This window comes from Rattus norvegicus, chromosome 13, assembly GCF_036323735.1.
Source record: "Rattus norvegicus strain BN/NHsdMcwi chromosome 13, GRCr8, whole genome shotgun sequence".
Taxonomy (NCBI): Eukaryota; Metazoa; Chordata; class Mammalia; order Rodentia; family Muridae; genus Rattus; species Rattus norvegicus.
Window position 1 is genome coordinate 19,175,247 of NC_086031.1, and position 22,291 is coordinate 19,197,537.

The window sequence follows — 22,291 nt, forward strand, 5'->3', positions numbered from 1 at the left end:
AACAGATAAACCATTTAAACAACCCCATAACTCCTAATGAAATAGGCGCAGTTACTCAAGGTCTCCCAACAAAAAAGAGCCCAGGTCAAAATGGGTTTAGTGCAGAATTATATCAGATCTACAAAGAAGACCTCATACCAATACTATCCAAACTATTCCACAAAATTGAAATGGATGGAGCACTACCGAATTCCTTCTATGAATCCAGAATTATTCTTATACCTAAACCACACAAAGACCCAACAAAGAGAGAGAATTTCAGACCAATTTCCCTTATGAATAATGACGTAAAAATACTACACAAAATTCTGGCAAACCAAATCCAAGGGCACATAAAAACAATCATCCACCATGATCAAGTAGGCTTCATCCTAGGCATGCAGGGATGGTTTAATGTACTGAAAACCATCAATGTGATCCATCATATAAACAAACTGTAAGAACAAAAACATATGATCATTTCATTAGATGCTGTGAAAGCATTAAGCATTTGTCAAAACTCAACACCCCTTCATGATAAAAGTCCTGGAAAGAATAGGAATTCAAGGCCCATACCTCAACATAGTAAAAGCCATATACAGGAAAACAGTCACTAACAATAAACTAAATGGACAGAAACTTGAAGCAATGCCACTAAAATGAGGGACTAGACAAGGCTGCCCACTCTCTCCCTACTTATTCAATACAGTTAGTGTAGTTTGAGCCAGAGCAATCAGAGAACAAAAGGAGATCAAGGGAATACAGATTGGAAAAGAAAAGTCAAAAATATCACTATTTGTACATGATATGATAGTATATTTAAGTGATCACAAAAGTTCCACCAGCGAACTACTAAAGTTGATAAACACCTTCAGCAAAGTGGCTGGGTATAAAAATAACTCAAATAAATCAGTAGCCCTCCTCTACACAAAAGATAAACAAGCCAAGAAAGAAATTAGTGAAATGACACCCTTAATAATAGCACAAATAATATAAAACACTTCGGTGTGACTTTAACCAAGCATGCAAAGTATCTGTACAATAAGAAGTTCAAGCCTCTGAAGTAAGAAATTGAAGAGGACCTCAGAAGATGGAAACATCTCCCATGCTCATGGATTGGCAGGATTAATATAGTAAAAATGGCCATTTTACCAAAAGAAATCTACAGATTCAATGCAATCCCCATCAAAATACCAATCAAATTCTTCAAAGAGTTAGACAGAACAAATTGCAAATTCAACTGGAAAACAAAAAACCCAGGATTGCTAAAACTCCTCAACAATAAAAGCACTTCTGGGAGAAGCACTATCCCTGAACTCAAGCAATATTACAGAGCAATAGTGAGAAAAACTGCATGGTATTGGTACAGAGACAGACAGATAGACCAATGCAACAGAATTGAAGACCCAGAAATGAACCCACACACCTATGGTCACTTGATTTTTGACAAAGGAGCCAAAACCAACCAATGGAAAAAAGATAGCATTTTTAGCAAATGGTGCTTGTTCAACTGGAGGTCAACATATAGAAGAATGCAGATCGATCCATGCTTACCACCCTGTAAAAAGCTTAAGTCCAAGTGGATTAAGGAACTCAACATCAAACCACACGCACTGAACCTAATAGAAGAAAAAGCGAACACATTGACACTGGAAAAAATTTCCTGAAGAAAACACCAATGGCTTATGCTCTAAGATCAAGAAACGACAAATGGGATCTCATAAAAGTGCAAAGCTTCTGTAAGGCAAAGGATACTATGGTTAGGACAAAACGGCAACCAACAGATCGGAAAAAGATCTTTACCAATCCTACAACAGATAGAGGTCATATATCCAAAATGTACAAAGAACACAAGAAGTTAGACCATATGGAGACAAATAACCCTATTAAAAAATGGAGTTCAGAGCTAAACAAAGAATTCATAAGGGGGGTTGGGGATTTAGCTCAGTGGTAGAGCGCTTGCCTAGGAAGCGCAAGGCCCTGGGTTCGGTCCCCAGCTCCGAAAAAAAAAAAAGAACCAAAAAAAAAAAAAAAAAAAAAAAAAAAAGAATTCACAGCTGAGGAATACTGAACGGACCAGAAACACATAAGGGAATGTTCAACATCTTTAGTCATAAGGAAAATGCAAATCAAAACAACCCTGAGATTTCACCTCATACCAGTGAGAATGGCTAAGATCAAAAACTCAGGTGACAGCAAAGGCTAGCGAGGATGTGGAGAAAGAGGTGTACTCCTCCATTGTTGATGGGATTGCAGACTTGTTCAACCATTCTGGAAATTAGGCTGGAGGTTCCTCAGAAAATGGGACATTGAACTACTTGAGGACCCAGCTATACCTCTCTTGGGCATATACCCAAAAGATGCCCCAACATATACCAAAGACTCATGCTCCACTATGTTCATAGCAGCCTTATTTATAAGAGCCAGAAGCTGGAAAGAACCCAGATGCCCTTCAACAGACGTATGGATACAGAAATCGTGGTACATCCACACAATGGAATATTACTCAGCTATCAAAAACAATGACTTTATGAAATTCATAGGCAAATGGAGGGAACTGGAAAATATCATCCTGAGTGAGGAAACCCAATCACAGAAAAACATGCATGGTATGCACTCATTGATAAGTGGCTATTAGCCCAATTGCTTGAATTGCTCTAAATGCAGAGAACACATTAATCTCAAGAAGGATGATCAAAATGCGAATGCTTCACTCCTTCTTTAAAAGGGGAACAAGAAGACCCTTGGCAGGGGACAGGGAGGCAAAGTTTGAACAGAGGCAGAAGGAACACCCATTCAGAGTCTGCCTCACATGTGGCCCATACATATACAGCCACCCAATTAGACAAGATGTATGAAGGAAAGAAGTGCAGACCGACAGGAACTAGATGTAGATGTCTCCTAAGAGACACAGCCACAATATAGCAAATACATAGGCGAATGCCAGCAGCAAATCACTGAACTGAGAATGGGACCCTGTTGAAGGAATAAGAGAAAGGACTGGAAGAGCTTGAAGGGGCTCGAGACCCCATATGAACAACAATGCCAACCAACCAGAGCTTCCAAGGACTAAGCCACTACCCAATGACTATACATGGACTTACCCTGGGCTCCTACCTCATAGGTAGCAATTAATAGCCTAGTAAGAGCATCAGTGGAAGGGGAAGCCCTTGATCCTTCCAAGACTGAACCCTCAGTGAACATGATTTTTGCAGGGAGTGCGGTTATGGGGTGAGGATCTGGAGAGGAACACCCATATAGAACGGGATGGGGAGGGATTAGGGGGATGTTGGCCTCGAAACTGGGAAAGGGAATAACAATCAAAGTGTAAATAAGAAATACTCAAGTTAATAAAGAAAAAAAAAAGAAGGATGGAAGCATCCAGACTGGTTTTCCTTCTTCTTGTGATTCATGTGGTCTGTGGATTGTATCTTGGATATTTGAACTTTTGGACTAATGTCCACTTACCAGTGTGTGCTTACAATGTGTATGTTGTTTTTGTTTGTTTACTTTTTTGTTTGGGGTTTTTTGTTTGTTTGTTTGTTTTCTTGTGATTGGGCTATCTCACTTAGGATGATATATTCTATTTCCCTCAATTTGCCTATGAATTTCATGAAGTCATTGTTTTTCATTGCTGAGTAGTATTTCATTGTGTAGATAAACCACATGTTCTGTATCCATTCTTCTGCTGAAGTGCATCTGGGACCTTTCCAGCTTCTGCCAATTATATATAACTATGAACATATTGGAGCATGTGTCTTTGTTGTATGTTAGAGAATCATTTGGGTATATGCCTAGAAGAGGTATAGCTGAGTCCTCAGGTACTGGAATGTCTAATTTTCTGAGCAACATGCAGACTGATTTCCAGAGAGGTTGTATCAGTTAGCAATCGCACCAACAGAAGAGGAGTGTTCATCCTTCTCCACACTTTCTACAACATCTCTTGACACCTGAGTTTTTGATCTTAGCCATTCTGACTGGCATGTGGTGGAATCTCAGGGTTGTTTTTTTTGCATCTCCCTGATAACTAAGAATGTTGAACATTTCTTTAGGTACTTGTCAGACATTTGGTATTCTTCAGCTGAGAATTCTTTGTCCAGCTCTATACTCCAATTTTAAATAGGGCTATTTGGCTCTCTAGCATCTAACTTCTTGAGTTCTTTGCATATTTTGGATATTAGTCCTCTATTGGATGTAGAATTGGTAAAGATCTTTTTTTCCAATCTGTTGTTTGCTGTTTTGTCCTAACCACAGTGTCCTTTGTCTTACAGAAGCTTTGCAATTTTATGAGGTCTCATTTTTGGATTCTTGATTTTAGAGCATAAGCCACTGGTGTTTTGTTCAGGAAATGTCCCCTAGTGCCCAAGTGTTAGAGGCTCTTCCCCACTTTTTTTTCTATTAGAGTGTATCTGGTTTTATGTGGCAGGTCTTGATCTTCTTGGACTTAAGCTTTGTACATGGTGATAAGAGTGGATTGATTTGCATTCTTCTACATGCTGACCTCCAGTTCAACCAACACCACTTGTTGAAAATGCTATCTTTTTTCCACTGGATTGTTTTAGCTCTTTTGTAAATGATAAAGCGACCATAGGTGTGTGGATTCATTTCTGAATCTTCAATTGTATTCCACTGATCTTCCTGCCTGTCTCTGTACCAATAGCATACAGTTTTTATAACTATTGTTCTGTAATATTTCTTGAGGTTGGGAATGGTGATTCCCCCAAAACTTCTTTTATGTTTGAGTATAGTTTTTGCTATCCTGGGTTTTTTCTTATTGCAAATGTATTTGTAAATTGTTCTGTATTTCTCTATAAAGAATTGAGTAGGGATTTTGATGGAAATGTCATTGAATTTATAGATTACTTTTGGTAGCATTGCCATTTTTACTTTATTTCCCCTGCTAAACCATGAGCATGGAAGACCTTTCCATCTTCTGAGATCTTCTTCAATTTCTTTCTTCAGACATTTGAAGTTCTTGTCATACAGATCTTTCTCCTGCTTGGTTAGAGTTGCATTGAGGTATTTATGTTATATGTGAAAATTGTGAAGGGTGTCATCTTTGTTTTCAATAGTCTTTCAGTCTGCTCTCAGAAGGCCTCTCTCCATATAACCTCATGGACATGAGCAGTATCAAAGGCACACCAGCTATCTGTTTCTCTTGTTTATTTCTCAGCTCCTATGTCTTGGTGAGTTACCAGTTTAGCTTTCTGGGTACACATTCTGGACAGTAAAGGCTCTGCCCATATGATCTCATTGTTTGAGACCATCATTGCCCATCATACCTCTGTCTACACTGAATGAGACTGTTGCCACTGGAGAACCATGTTACCTCTGCAAAAGGCATATCCTAAATATATGATCTGGCCTCCTGAATGTATGCCAAAATATCTGAGCAGTCATCCACATTGTGATCTGGGTCAGGCTGTAGGAGAGCTGGGCAGCTGGGAAGTGAAAAGTTATCCTGGTGGATTTAAGAGCAGAGACTGGTAATAAGTCATTCTGTCATCATCCTTAACCAGGCAGCATTACTGGAATGAAGTGTAAACAGGAGGACTAGCTTTACCCAATTGGGTCTAATTTCTCTGACAGGTAGGCCACTTACCAGTGAGAGGGCCAGACTCTCAGTATTTATCCCCTGGATCTAGGGAGGATACATGTATTTGGCAGAATAGGGCCTTTAAGAACCATTGATTTGATAATGCAAATTTCTTAGTGCCTCCTAGATGTCCTAAGTCTCTCTGGACATTTTTTGTTATTGTTGTTCCTTTTGCTACCATTTATAAACTGTTGAAGAGACCGTCTTCAGGATTCAGCACAACAGAATGTTCAGGTCTATTATTTATCAAAAATGAAGGTGGTAGGTTTCTCCTCCACATTTAGGGTTACCCTAGGCTTGGGGAGGGGAACTGAACCTTGTTCCCCTTATTCTTTATCTTCCAAGGTCTAGCTTTGGATAGGCTTCTTCTTATGGGGCATTCCCTAGTCCAGTGGCCCTCTGTACAATAAGCACATTGGTTCTTTCTTAAGTGGACACATTCTCGATCCTTAAGGCTCCCCTTACCTCTTTCGTCAGAAGCCATCTGGTTTAGCCATGGCCTATGATCTTCTGGATCTTATCCAGGTTGCAACTGTGTTGCCTCTGTTCTTTAATCTGCTTCAATTCTGTTACTATTATGACCACTAAGTCCCAGAGTCTTTTCTCTTAACCTCTCTCCCTGCCTAATATCATACACTTTGGCGAGATTTGTAGGCTGTCTTTCAGCCTCTTTGAAACCTTATAGCAGTGTTTGAAGGTAAACCAAGAGCCTCCTTTTACCTTAAGTGATGTTAAACTTCCAATCTGGATGAGTCAAAGCCCATGTCCACCACAGATCAATGCTAAGAATGTCTCCTGGCCCCATGTTCCCATGGTCCCCTGCTAGGTCTATCTTACCCACATTCCAGCCATGGATACAGACACAAGGCCTCTTCTCAGAACCAAATTTACAGATGTGACACCATTCAGAGTTTAAGAACAGAGACCTCAATGCTACACACTAACCTCTGCATGAGACTGGGGTGCCATACAACAAACCACTACATGGATAGAATTCACCTGTAGACAGACAGCAGGAATTTCTTAACATGGACACACACACACATACACACACACACACACACACACACACACACACACACACACACACACACACACAGAGAGAGAGAGAGAGAGAGAGAGAGAGAGAGAGAGAGAGAGAGAGAGAGAGAGAGACCTAGACTGGATACAGCAGCATCAAGACCACCCAGATCAGTAGTCCTGAAAGCCATGAGGAAATATCTGTCCAACACATCAAAATGTTCTGTCAAGAATGTGTTTGTGAACCCTGAAAGACCAATCAGTATCTGATCCAATACAATCATACCACAGTCTTTATTTACAAGCTCAAGATTTGGCCTAACTCATTGCCAATCCACCAAAGAGTTTGGTGGAAAAAAGCTTTGAAAACACACTAGGACATGATTTTATAGGGAAAAGTGAATGAGTGGTGAGTGTTTCTAGCTTGTCAAGCATGTAATTGGGGTGTTACTGTGTCTTTTATCATAATTGGCTGGTGCTGGGAGCCAAACCATAAACTTAGCTTCTGCATTCTTCCTCATTGGTGGTCATTATGCATGGGCAGGCTTATCATCTGGAGGTGCAGATTTGTTGGGGAATAATTTGAAAACTGGAGCAAAATGTTGAATTTGTTGGGGGAATAACCTGGAGATGTAGGTCTTGTTTGGGGGTAGCCTGGAAGCTGGACTTAGTTATAGACATATTTTAGTTTACTTGAGTTTAAACATAAGTCAAGTTTTCAAGATGGAGTCAGAGCCCCCCAAAATTTTGCTCTCGAGTATTAAGTCTATATTTAAAAAACAATCAAAGAAAACAAATTCTTGAATTTATGGTTATGAGAGTGGATCCTATAGTGGAATATTTCATTTGAGACCCTAGCAGCTGACTTAGAACTGGTAAAAAGCTCAGAATCCATATACTTAATTAAAAATTTGACCGACTCATCCATTTCCCAACCCTTACATCATGTTATATTTTAACACAGAAATTCAAAAACTGCAAACATTGCTAGTTCCCACAGAATCAGATGATAATACAGAAATAGGGTTTGGTGTTATGATTAATCTTCCCAGCCATATGAATAATTGCAAAGAATGGCTAAAAAGGGCTTAGGAAATAATTCTGTCAGCAAAGTTCTTGTCAGACAAGCATGAGAATCTGAATGTGGATCCTCAGCAACAACTTAGAAAACTAAATGACACTGGAGCAAGTGAGATAGTAAGGGTCCTGAGCTCACAAAACACTCTAACCAGTGCAAAAGCTCCTGGTCTAAAAATAAAAATTGGAGAGTGATAAGGGAAGACGTCCTACCTGTAGTCTCCAATGTTAACATGAATCATTATCTGAACATGTGCGCAAGCACATAAGAATGGATTTGGCCATCTTCAAAATTATTAAGAAGCAGATTGTGTGATTATTTTTTTAAACACCCCTTACCCAGTGCTAGATGCAGCAGAATCAATGAAGAGACATTACATCGTAATTCCCTAAGTGTTTGAAAGTATGCTCTCTTATATTCTCTTTTACAGAGATTTCAGCTCTTTTTGATTCTACCACCTCCATTACATACATGTTTCAAGAACCATACCCGGTGTCCAAGAACACAAGCACCTCATCTTCAGCAATCTACACAGATACAGTTCTGTCTAAGGAAACCATTTTGCTGAGTTTTGTGACAGCACAAGCTCCAACCCTCTTGCTCTACCTCAATTTCTCTACTCCGAGTTTTCTGGCTCTTCTGCTCTCCAGGAATGGTGAGTGTTGGTGGAATGAAGCTACAAGGCCAGCTTTGCCTGAAGGGATAGTTCATGCTCTATAGTACCCTCCAGAGACTCATAGCTGGACAACCTCAGACTAACATTCCTTCTACTTCATCTTTATAAGTCATAATTGGTATTCTCGGCCAGTGTAAATTGGCCACTGAAGTCAAAACTCATTGACTTTAATTTTTCTTGTTTGCTTTGCAGTAATTACTTATTAATTTTTCCATGCTGAAGTCCATTAAGTATAAGATCTCAATTTCAGGACATTTGCCACATGTATTCTGCCATTTTTGCTACCATGCTCATCACTGGGGCCTAATAAAGCATAAATATAAGCTGTATTTATAGATAAGCATTTCCAGGTCTTTGACAGAAATATATGAGAGCCATAACTCTGTTGCACTAGACCTCACTTTTGAGAATCGAGCTTTTCACTTAGAGACAGCAATTCTTTTTAAAATGATTGACTAGTTAACTGTCATATTTGAGACTCAGAAATGGTAAGACCTGGAGTATTTTGCGTAATCAAAAAGTACTACTGTTTCACAAGTATAATTTGTTTATTTCATTTCTTTCTTGCAAATATTAAAATTATTTATAAAGATCCCACATTCTTGCAGCCCATTGTCCCATGACTTCACATAAATAGATGAACTCAGGAGACTTTTGAAGGCTACAATTCATTGTTATCTGTGCTTCTATGCTGATGACATTCTCAATAAACTTTAATTTGCAAAGATGGTCTTGCTTCTCAGTTGTCAAGGTATCGACTGTCATGGTAACATTACTGACTATGTGTATTCAAGAAATATTTTTGAATCAAACTTTAGAAAGAATGTAGACCTAGTACATATAAGATGGTTGCAGAAAGGACAGAAATTATATCATATGAGAAATATTGATGACATTTATTCTAAGAACAAAATAGAGGGATGAAACAGAAAGTACAGGCAGATAGGAAAAGGAAGAGAAAAATGAAGGAAAGGAGAAAATGGAAGAGGAAGCTGAGGAGGAGGTAAAAGATGAAGAAGTAGAGGAAAAAGACAAAGAGGAACTGATTGATTTTCAAACCCATGGGCCATTTACTCACCAACTTATTACTACTTAAAATATTATGGCCAAAGGTACCAATATATCAGGACCTCAGCTTTGCCATATCAAGCCTTTCTAGTGTATGAAGTTATCTTTAGAACCTTTGGCATAGACAGTTTGAGAAGGTACATAGAGCACAAATAGCTAGTCCATGGAACAACCAGGAATGTCTATCAACCCTCAGCCCAGTAATCTTTCTTCTATCCTGCATCACCTTCTCTTGCTGTGTTTGGACAATATAAAAATAGTTATAGAGAGGATTCTTTTGGAAGTGTCTTTAGGGTTGGCCTTCATATACCAATATGAGTCAAAGTGTACCTCTGACAATATGACTGCCAAGAATACATGAAATGAAGAATAGGAATCACAGCATCTAATCACTTTAATGAACCAATACTTATACTGTGCTTAACTCACCTAAGAACTCTGGTTACTCACTAGTATGAATGTACTTACTAGGGCAGGTTTGTACAGTTGTAGGAATTGAGGCATGAGGACATCAAAGTTCATACAATTACAATGAATAATAGAAAGGAACCTCAACCTCCCTCACTGAGCCCAGTATCATAGTCAGGTTTTGTTTTTCTTCTTGGAGAGTCTCACTGGTACTCATGTATGCTGCCTCTGAGTGCTGGGACTAAACATGTTCACCTTCACACTTGGCTGTTTTCTTAATCACAATAACTAAATGTAAAGTGATAATCCTTCAACCTTTGAAACACATAATTCTTTTAAAGAATTGACCATTCTTTAGTAGGGAATCATTCCTGAAATCTTCCCTGTAATATTTACTTGAGTTTTCCTTTCAAGATATTCTTACGCTTCCTTTATTTAGATGTTGTACCTGATCTTATAGATATTTGCATTTAGAAACTCTTACTGAATTCATGAAACTAGAAAGTGCAAAGGTCCTGTTGTTGTTTTAGGGCTCAGATTACAGGATTACTGTGAAAACTCAGGTGTGCAGATTAGGTTCACAGGCTGACTCACAGAAGAACATTCTAATATAAAAAGGTTTTCTGTTAAAGATGTGTCTCTAATCCTAGAAGAAACTGAAATTTCCAGGTTCTTGTGTACTGGAGCAAAGCATTGAACCAGAGCACATGGATAGTGGTAGAAACAGACAGCTTATTAAGGAGAAAGCCAGTCCTGAACATGGCAGTAAGCTAGTGGGCCAGGCCAGGCTCAGGCTAAAATCCTTTGGCTCACAGTGGCAGATCCCTTTCTAGATCATTCCCAAAATTACTTTCCTTTTCCCAGGGACTTATTTTGTACTTATGTTTGATTAGATGTAACCTTCAGAGGAGATGTTTCTTTGTCAACTGATTCTTTTTATATGGTAATGTTGATTCCCTGCCACTTACTCCTGCCTTCTCACCACAATTCCTCTCTAAGTTCTCCCATGCTGTGGGGCATCTGATAGTCCAGAAAATGCTTTATTTCATATCTGTGGTACTTCTGCCATCTTCTTATCCCTCAAAGACACAACTGAGGGACTATTCTTACTGTTTTGTAAATACTCATAGTAGTTACTGGTATGATAAATACAAAACACTGGGGAGACAAGCAAGAGTTGCTGCTGTCGCCAACTGCATGAAAAGAGACAGATTGAGAAACTAACTAAATGTGCAAAAAGCAACTGACACAGAGTTGGAGTGAATAGATTTCTCAAGCCATCTAGCTAGGAAGAAGACTTTGATTGAAAACCCAGACCAGAATGGGTTTTAATACAAGAGACTCTATATTAAGAAAATAGGATCAGTTCCTCTTTTTGAAGTTACATATTCTCAAAGGTTGAAGAAAGATAAAGATGTAAATAAAATATAAAATGTAGATAAAAAATCCAATAAAAGAAAAATGTAAAAAAAAATAATGGAAGTGTAATGAGAGGAGATGTTTACCTGGAAATCTCCTGTAATCAGGATCTACTCACACAGATTCCCGCAAAACTAACAGCTGTTTTTAAAACATACCTTGTTCTGATTTTAAGACAACTTTAGCAGTCTGGTAGTGGTGATAAGATCCCGGCTTAAAAGGAGTCCCATTTGTTCTCTCACAGGGATGCAAAACCCACTTCCAACCCTTCAGGATAAGAAGAAGCCAGGATGTAGGATTAGAATGATAAATTGTAAACATTCAGAGAAGTTCTCATCTTGTAAGTTTACTTTACATAGTTAATCAGGCCAGAGGCAAGAAGATGCTTGTAATTCAAAGGCATGTCTGTCAGCAGTTGCCTGGCAGCAATTGGGTTAGCAAGACTAAGGTTAGTCACTGACCTTCTTGTTGGTAATGATGTGTGCAGTTATGGACTTGGACTTGCTCAGCCTAAGCTTCTGCTGTCACTTCAAATGAAAACAGGCCCTGGTGCTTCAATAGAAAAAACAATTGTTTCTGAGATGTAAGTGCTGTGTCTGTCTGTCTGTCTGTCTGTCTGTCTTTGTATCTGTGTATATGCCTGTCTTTCTGTATCTTTCTTTATACCCTTGATCTCTACATTCCAATTTAGATCTATATGCCTGCCTATAAGTGTGTGTGTGTGTGTGTGTGTGTGTGAGTGTGTGTACATATGTAGAGGCTAAAACACAACCTACAGTGTCATTCTCAGGAATGCCATCCATTTATTTGACAGATTGTCTCTCATTGGCTAGGAGATCAACAATTAAGATAGTCTGGTTGGCCTGGGAGATCCAAGATTCTGCCTGTCTCTACCTCCTCCTGGACGCTGAGGTTATAGGAACATACCAACACACCTGGCATCAAACTCAGGCGCTTATGCTTGCAAAGTAAGTGCTCTATCAACTGAGATATCAACACAATTCATATTTTACTGAATAATAATTCTCCCATCTCCATAATATAAAGATTTTCTTCAATATTGCTATTATAAATATTCTTGAAGCTATTTCTAAGTCACAGGAATTATTTAGTATATCATAGACAAAGATAGGACTATGCATGCTGTTAAGAATTGATTTTGCAGTCAGAACCATATGTAAACACAAGCTTCCCACAGAAATATGATTCATACAGAGATAAAAGATAAAAAGAGTGATGTGTCCTCATAAAAACACCAAAATCACCTCAAAGGAAAGAGGAGATATTTTATTCTAGAGCCAGTAATGAGTGACCAAGGCTACAGTACTCAGAGTATTCAGAGAACAAAGATTTGAGTTAACTCAAATTTTATGTTCCATAAGGTAATATTTGATGAAGTTTTTTTAAAATGGTAACATGATTCAAGAAAATAATGAATTATGGCACTTGTAAATACATTTTTGGGATATATTATGTATGATGATTAAAGGAGATATATTAACTGAGGGCATCCAATCTTTTGGTTGGTGAGAGGTCATAACCTATTAAGTTAGTATATCCAAAAATTTTGATTTGTCAGTCATGAAGATGTTAACTCACATACAAAGATGGGCAAGTTATAGCTATTGATTGTGTTAAAGATGGCCCATGACAAAGTGTACAAATGTTCCAAAAGGGTACACTTCTGAATAAACTTTTTTACAGAAGAAAGGTTTATCATTACAGAAAGTGCTTACCTCAAAGAAAAGAAAGTGCTTTGGAGATAGGCATGTATACTAGTAGATAATAAACTTCTTACAGCTAAAGGTCCCAGGTCAGAATCATATGTTCAAGCATCTGGCAGAAGTGAATTCTGCAATTCATTGTTAGAGTTAGTAAATTTTAGACATCTCCTTATAAGTTTCTCCAGATGGCCTTAACTAAAATGAGAACAATCTAAGGTCTGTGTCCAGTCATTTAAAGAGCAACATCTTCCCTAAATTTCTACCTCTCTGGAAGAAAATAGTGTTACAAAATTGCGGTGGGTTTGCTCTAGGAAGAGGGTAAGCGTCTTTCCTGGCATGTGAATGAACAAAGTCTTCTGAATGAACTTGGGCATGGACAGCAGTGGCTGAACTTAGTTTTAGTGATCCTCAGAGTATTCCCTCTGAAGAACGTGCAGAGGTGAATTGATGTCTGTGGATTCTAGGGCTGTGTTTTCTAAAAGCCTCTGGGTCTTCTCTCTTTGCACTTTCCCAGTTTAAAGAAATTGTGCTATTGTGTTTTTCAAGCAAAGTTGTTTTCTTACCAATGCTGTAAGAGTCTAATTATTATATTTCCTTGTGAAGCTCAGTGGTTTGAAAGGGGGTGGTATGCTTCAGTTACCTGTTGTCTCATATATTGATTAGGGATAATTGTGTTGGTGAAGGTCTCACAGCAGGTTCTTGAAATCTTGTTCATGATGGGTTTGGAGAACTCAGATGAATGTACCAAAGAACTGGCTTTGTGGTGAAACACCTGAATCTTTTTCTAATTTCAGAAGTGGAGAGATTGGGGGATTGCATGCTTAACTTTTGGACTAGACTTCTAAATAGAGGTGTAAGGATTTTCTTCAAACTTTTCTGTTTGAAGAAAAGTCTTTATCAGATAAAAGGCATGCTGTTATGCTCCTTGGAACACTTGACCCATAAACACATCATAAGATAGAACAGAAGGTCCTAACTTGGACTTCTGTCCACCAACTCCTCCTCCACCTCCACCTCTTCCTCCTCCTCCTCCTCCTTCTTCTTCAGTACGTATGCCTTGAATGGTAATTAATTTTAATTGTAATTTCTTTAGATCCTCAATACTTTGGCATGTAGATGTTTGTGTTCTCTTTTCTACCATCTGTAAATATGCTGTGCTCATCTCCTGTGACAGATCATTTTCTACTTTTGTTTGAGGATTCATGGAGTTGCTTTCTGGAAGAACAGTGTGTTTGTTTCCTGTACCCAACCTTATCCCTGGTGATACTATTCTTGGTCATCTGTGTTTGAGTGTTTCCAGGCCTTATACTCAAGAGTATAAGATGAACACAAAAAAGATTGCCAAATATTAAGGGAGACTAGAAAATAAAGCAGTGATACAAAGTAAAAAGAAAGTCAAATGTAACAGAGGACCATGTAAATGAAGCTCCTCAAGCATCACTGTTTTCTCTCTGGAGTTTCTTTTTTGTAAGGTTTAACAAAAGGATAGGGTAGTTCCTAAGTGGCATAATTTGGGGGTTCTATTTTGAATTTGATGCTTCTATGTTAAATTATATAATCCTTTTTTTCTACACTGCTTGTCACTTCCCATCATGAATCTAATTTTAATAATATGCTTGCTTGGTTATATATAAGCATTAGATAGAAAATTCCAGGTTTTCCCTTCAAGTTTACTTGACAACAGAATTTTGACTTATCACACAAAAGCTCCAAACCAGTATAGACCAAGTCTTTGAGTATGATTGAAGAGAATCTAAGTTTAATCTCCCTTAAGTTAAGGAAGCTTAGCCTATTGGTCAAAACAGGATATGCATGCAGAGGTATTCAGGTGGGGTCTAAAACTGCTCATTGATTGCTTTATGAACTTCTCAGAGTTGGGGGTGGGTGTAAATGAACCAGGCAGGTAATTTCTCAGGATTTGTTGCCATATGTAGTAATATTAGAAGAATGGTGTGATTAGAGAAAGTCTAACCAGGTCTCTAGCTATTTTTTTGTATGCTTTCCTCATTGCCTCACTTAGGAACCATTTCTTTTTAAAAGAGGGCTCAGTTTGAAATTATAGGTGAGAATGAAAGACGGTAAAATAAATAGTTCAATATTTCAGAAATGGGTTGTTAGCATAAATAAGAAACACTTTCACACAACTTCTTATATTTGGTAATTTTACTGTCACACACAGTTGAGCACAGTAATCTAGAGGGAAGATAACTTTGTCATTGATGTCGATTTTTTGTCATACATGTTGTAGAGCTTATAAAACTATCCATAGCTGTGAGAGGAGCCAGTACATTTGAACAGTTCTGGTCAAGCTCAGATGTTAGAGTAGAATAAAATATGGGTGAATCTTCTTTGAACAAGTGATTTTAAAATTCGTAAGAAGCCTTAACCATATTGTTGTGGTTCAGACAAACCACATATAAAAATACGGGGCCATATCTAAACATGGATAGATGTATAAATATATCAACTCTTCCATTTCTTACTTCTAAAACTTCATAAAGAAATTTTAGAAAGAACTTAAAACACTAAAATTTCAAAAGACAAAGAAAGATACCAAAACACAAATTAATGGGCCAGAAATGTCAGCACACTGTTGGAATTTTAATACCGGAGAACAGATGGAGGATGAGGGTGGCTTCCCTTCTGAAAGTGAGCTCCGGGGAATATATTCAACTGTTGTTGGTGGTCTCTGATGGGATGTTTAGAGATTATTGGCATATTATTCAAAATTTTGAAGTCATGCATACAAGTAGCAAAGTAGGAATTATTTAAAGGAATGTAATAAAAACAAAGTGAAATTAAAACCTGTTATCATATGAGAGAACAGTGGGATTGGATGAGATACATTCAATAAGCCCTTGTTACTGCCTAAGGCTTCTTTTTATAGGCTGAGGAGGAAAAAGAGGAGGAGGAGGAGGAGGAGGGGGAAGGAGGAGGAGAAAGAGAAGGAGGAGGAGAAGAAGGAGGAGGAGAAAAAATGTTTGCGAGGGCATATGAGTTATTTTCTATTTTTATTGATAGACTTGGTTTATGTAAGCCTCTATTCATTGCACATATTCTTCTTCATTATCCATATAATTTTTAGTCATATACATACCCATGATGCTTAGGTATAAAATAATAAATAAGGAATTTCCCTGAAATTACCTTGCCTTGATATGCATGTGTCTAAATCCTGCATAGTTTGATTCTGTGAACTCACCTTATCTCTGGGATATGCTTCAGAATGTGTTTGGCTTCACAAGGGCAAACACTGAAGAATTTCTGAGAGCTCCATTATTTCATAAGGTGTGTGCACTCAGCTCTATGCAAGTATAAGCCAAGCTTCCACTACATACATTGTGGCAAGGGTTGCACATAGCTTAATTCCAGCATATCTGAGACTTACCTGCCTTACTACAGCTGCTTATAATGGGGTTGCTCTGCTAACTCTAGATACTGATCTTGAACATTGAATGAGGAAAATCAGGTTGTGTTTATGTAGGAAAATGTTGAATCTCAGTCAGGCAAAAAGATAGGAAGTTCAGGAATTTATACAGCAGGTTCTTTCTCACTTTTAACTTATACTTAACATTTGGAATATAGAAACTGAACAGATTTTTCACAGGTGAAGTATCAGTATAGATGCAGTACTAAACAGACATGAAGTACACTATGCACAATGAATTCTGGAAACCGATCCTGATTTTACGAACTTTCCTTCTTCAATACAGGAAAAGAGAAAATTGTTTTACAGAAGGAGATGCAACAGTATAAAAAATATACATGATGTCTAGGTCTTTAGAAATATCCCCATTGAAAATCCGTCTATCATCTAATTGCCAACCAATGGTATCATGAATAAGCTCAGTCTACATTTTGAAATTTCCATATGATTTGTAGTACTTCATTCATCTGTATAAACATGAATCAAAATTTTCTGTGTCTATAAAATTTCAAAGATAAATAATCAAGGTATTCATAAACATAGGAATAAAGTAGCTTTCAGAAAACCAACGGGATTATCTTCAGAGGGAGTAGAGAGATGACTCAGTAAAGTTCTTGCGTAAGTAGAAGGAACAGAACTCTGTACTTGCCCATGTAATATGACTGTAACCACAGTGCTGGGAATTAGAGATAAGTGAATTTCAAGAGATAAATGACCAACTAGTTTAGCCATTTGATGGATACTAGGAATAGAGAGGGCGTATCTAGAAACAGATAAGGTAGATGGAAATGGAGGAAGACATTTACTTCAACCATCCCTTTATGCAAGTATATGTGTATATACACATATAAAAATGTTCAATACCTACATTAACATCTACATCCAACACCCAACATCTTTATAGAAATAGGAAACCATATAAATCCATGAGATAAAATGACATTTCTTTGAAAAGAAAATCAGAGAATTTAAGAAAGAAGTCTTAGCAGTTTGGTAGAAGATACTTTGAAGTTTATGAAGCTAAAATTAGAACCTGAAACAGAAATGACAAGGTGGAAAGGCAGGGTGTATGAGGAGATAATACAGGAACAAAAAAGATAATGTAAGTTCAAAATGGGTTTTCTAATTGTTGTGGTGAATTTGACTACATCACTTTGGCTCCCAGCAGATCTCATGAGCGTACCTATCTAGGAGATATCTTTGAATGAAAGACACACATACATTAGCTCATATTCAAATTCCTTGGCTACCTCAATGGTTGGGTACTCGTAAACCTACCCTACTATCCCAAGCCCAATCTTGACCACTTTCCTGAAACCTCACATGGCTGGTTGGATTTATCTCCTGCTGCTATGGCATCCTATCCTTCCCTCCATGAATGTCTCCCATTCCTCTCTGAGTCCTTGCCCACCCAACTGTGCCCTTCCCTCTGCTCTGGTATTAGCTATTGGTATCTATATTGCTCAATCAAAAACCAATTGGGGACAAGGACATTTATCATTTGAGTATGCAGATTCCTGATTGAATCAAAGCATTAGAACCAATCTCCAACATCTAATATCTTAAGCAATGTTAATGAGATCAGATATGAAAGAAGGTATTTTAAAACATATGACTGAAAATATTTTGTGAAATTAAAAATAGAAAAGAAAATGAAAGGTTTTCTAATACAGCTCACAGATAGAAGTATAACACAACACATCCAGGAAAAGTTCAGAGCCTAGAATCAATAATTAGGAGTCAAACTAGGACTGAACTTCTCAAAGGAAACTTGTGCTTTGGAGATGGTTGAAGAACTGTCTCCACAATTCTGAGTTAAAGTGTTTTTCAATATAAAGTTATAGATTTCATTAAATAATCAGCCAAATATGACATTGCCATTTGAGTCTTCTTAAGGAAATTTATTGGGAGGTTTGATCATGTGTGTGATGTTTAACCAAAATTAACATCTTAAAACAGCAAACATCATGTTCACATCAGTGTGGAAGCGTCTGGGTTTGGTTTAGATGGAAATAGTAGCTGTGATCTCCAGAGAGATCAGACCCTCATCCTGAGTTCTTGGAATATGAAATGTCCCAGAGTTTGCCTCTAAGGTCTTTCCTGTGACTGGTCACAGAAACATACAGCATTCTGCTTTTTAATACTGTTCATCAGAAATGGCAGCTATGTTCCCTAGGGGAAAGCAGTAGAGGGAAATACTCAATAGAAACGGAAGGCATTTATTATGATAGAATAACACAAGGACTGAACATCAGGACACAAGAATTATCAAAAACTGCCATAGAAGAAGCGTGCTGTCATACCATATAGAAAGGGTTAGGGGGATGACTTACTAGTCACCAACAAATGCCAAAGAACTGGGCAAATCCTATCAATAAGGAAGTAGACAGACAAATCTCTGTGGCTCTCACCAGCCAGATACACTAATTGGTAAATTCCCAGCAAGTGAAATCTCTGAGTGTGTGTCTGACTGTCTCTCTTTGTGTCTGTCAGTGTGTATGTGTGATGTATGTGTATATACATGAGGGTACATACACATGTATGTGAAAACCAGAAGACAATCTCAGGTGTTCTTCCTCAGAAGCTGTCTTCCTTAATTTCTATGAACTGCTTGTTTGCTAATCATAAATTTTCTGATTTGGTAGTTAGTTGGCTAGCTAGCCTGAGAGATCAGATTGTGTCTCTCAAGTCAGGACTGGGATTAGCAGTAGGTACTATAAGACCCAGCTGTTCTACACAGGTTCTGGGGATTGGACCTAAGTCATCAAGCTAGATGAAAATATCTTTCTGACTGAGCCATACCCTTGACTCTTAAATAACATCCTTTCCAGTCACATTTGTTCTAGATAACTCTATTTTAGAATTGAATTGTCACCACAATGTTTAGGAAGCTTTTCAATCTGTATATGTGTACATTATAAATTCTGACCAAGAGGTCTTTTAAAATTTTAAATATATTGAGGGCACTCCTTTACCACCATTCCATACTATTTGTGGTTCAATCTCAAAATCTCCCCCCTTCCCTTTCCCAGATTCTTTCATTTGACTTCTAGGTTTTTAGCCTTCGCATACCCATTTATATCTGGTAACTGCATTGAGTCATTTCTACAGTTGTGTCACTAAAGACATCCTATTTTGTTTCTTTTGGGGTCTGTACACATATCACTGCTTTTACTTAAAGCTTTCTTCCCTATCTACTTCCATTCCTTGCTAGAATGATTTTACATAATACACATTAGCATGAGAGCAATCCTTCCTCCTCCCACATAGGGTGTTTTGAGTACTCTCCTGAGCCACAAGGATAATAATCTATTATACAAATGGACAGTCCCAGTTAGTTTCATTTACTGTTAAGACACTCATTACAGAACTCACAGCCACTGACTTAGCACCTCAGACTGGGTGTGGGAGAAATTGGCTACTATTACAGCAACTTTCCTAGGAAAATTTTAATAGTCTCTGCTAACCTCAGGATATATATTTTCAAGTGAAAGATCCTTCTTACAAGCATGTGCCAGTGTTATGTCTTTGTCCTGTAGTTCATAACTAAGACTAAAAGAAAGAAATTCAACAAGGGAACAACTTTACTTCATGTCCTGGATCAAATTAAATTAGAGACTATCTTCTAAACATTACAGGCAATAATCAAAATGTATTACCATCATTCTCTTGCTATTAACATTGCTGAATATTTATTTTCTCAATGGATAATAAAGATTCATGGGGAGAAATGCTATAAACAATGAAGGTCTGGGATATGAATAAGTTTGTGAAGTGCTTAATGTGCAAGCATGAAATCCTGAATTCAGATTCCCAAAACACACATAAAACCACTTAAATTAGCAGGGACACAGAATTAGTGTGGTAAGAAGAGTGGAACACAGAAGAGTTCCTGGAATCCTACAGATCTGCTTACCCACTAATACATGATGAGATCCTGCCTAAGGATATGAAATATAACACTCCATTACAGGATATTTTCTGACATTTGTATCTCTTTGAGATTTGTATGTGTCTGCACACACATCTACAACCACATACACACAACATAAAATATACTATATTATAAGAAAAAAAAGAAAAATAAATGAATGTGACTTCTTATCGTAATAACTTGTATGTGTGCGTTTACATTTCTCCTTCAGGAGGGACATTTAAAAAGATGAAGGAGATCAAATTACACATTCAAATCAATCATTGAAATAAAAGAAGTGCAATAAAACTCAATGAAACAACCCAAGGAATTCCCCTTTTGAAAGTCTGGACTTCCAGCGGTCCTAGCAATAACTAAGTAAGCCTGGATGTCCTGGAACATAAGATATTGACACTTTCAGGCTTCTCAGTAAATTGGCAATGAAAGTCTAAATTGTTGCAAGGTGTCAGATAAATTAGCCCTCCACCAAAAGTACTGAAAAACACAGTGCTCATTTTGTAGCTGAACTATTTTTTGATAAAGTAATAATCCTCAAATGATCTCTCCCCAGCCTTAAATAACAGCCAATATCAGTGCTCAAAGTTTAATTTTGATGGCTTCCCCTGTTCTACACATATATTTAGTGGAGTCTGGAATATCGTTTCATGCTGAAAGCTGGACGTTTTGTCCTGGCAAAAGGAACAAAGGCAATAAATCAAGGAGACAGTGAGAAGGAATAGGGAATGGGTTATTGAAAACATATTATCCCTAAGTAGGCTGACTTTCTTTTCATGCCTGCAGGTATACTGCATTGGACATGTTTTTTGCTAAGTGCATATGTATTAAAGATATTGACTTCAGCAGCACTGCATTCTGGCCAGCAATGCTCCAAGTGTTTCAGATGTGTGTATGAAAAGTACTTGCTTAAAAATAACATCCTGAGTGAGGTAACCCAATCAGAGTAAAACACACATGGTATGCACACACTGATAAGTGGATATTAGCACAAAAGCTCAAATTACTCAAATTACGCAAGATAAAATCCATAGACCACATGAAACTCAAGAAGAAGGACGACTAAAGTGTAGATGCTTCAGTCATTCTTAAAAGGGGGAACAAAAATACTCTTAGGAGGGTATGTGGAAGAAAAGTTTGGAGTAGAGACTAAAGGAATGGCCATTTAGAGCCTGCCCCACATGGGGATCCAACCCATATATATGTATAGCCACCAAAACTAGACAATATTGCTGAAGCCAAGCAATACATTCTGACAGGAGGCTGATATACCTGTCTCCTGAGAGGCTCAGCTAAAGTATGTCAAATAGAGTGGTGAATGCTAGCAACAAAACTTTGAACTCAGAATGGAGTCCTCATTGGAGGGATTAGAGAAAGGATTGGGGACTAGAGAGATGGCTCAATTGTTAAGAGCACTGACTGCTCTTCCAGAGGTCTTGAATTCAAATCCCAGCAACTGTATGGTGGCTCACAACGATCTGTAATGGGATCTGATGCCCTTTTCTGGTGTGTATTCATATATATATATATATATATATATATATATATATATATGTATATATGAAAAAAAGAAAAGAGAGAGAAAGGATTGAAGGAGCTGAAGGGCCTTGCAACCCCATAAGAACAGCAATACCAAGCAGCCAGAGCTCCCAGGGACTAAACCACTACCCAAAGACTGCACATGGACAAAACCATGGCTCCAGCTGTATATTTAGCAGATGATGGCCTTGTAGGGCACCAATGGGAGGAGAAGCTCTTGGCTGCCCACCCCTCCAGTGTAGTGGAATGTCAGAGCAAGGAGGCGGGAAGAGGGGGTGGGGAACACCCTTGTAAAAGAAGGAGAGGGGGAAGGGATGGGGTCTTATGTCTGGGAAACCAGGAAACAGAATAACAATTGAAATGTAAATAAAAATACCCAATAAAAAAACAGATATCAAAGATAAAAAAATAGCATCCTTAAATATCTGA

At 37.9% G+C, this 22,291-nt stretch overlaps 1 protein-coding gene across 5 annotated transcripts in view; it reads left to right on the top strand.

The window, feature by feature from the left end:
- The window catches only part of Cntnap5b (contactin associated protein family member 5B), a 903,457-nt gene that overhangs the window by 796,992 nt on the left and 84,174 nt on the right, over positions 1 to 22,291 (top strand). For 3 of the 5 annotated variants that reach the window (XM_063272212.1, XM_017598777.3, NM_001047873.2), the window contains one exon: positions 8,104 to 8,328. The exons of 1 other annotated variant lie outside the window; for it this stretch is intronic. In XM_063272212.1, coding sequence (XP_063128282.1) covers positions 8,104 to 8,328 — 225 coding nt within the window. Of the gene's footprint in view, positions 1 to 8,103; positions 8,329 to 12,077; positions 15,844 to 22,291 lie in introns of those variants that run through there. One more of the 5 variants, XM_017598779.3, reaches the window with a different exon arrangement.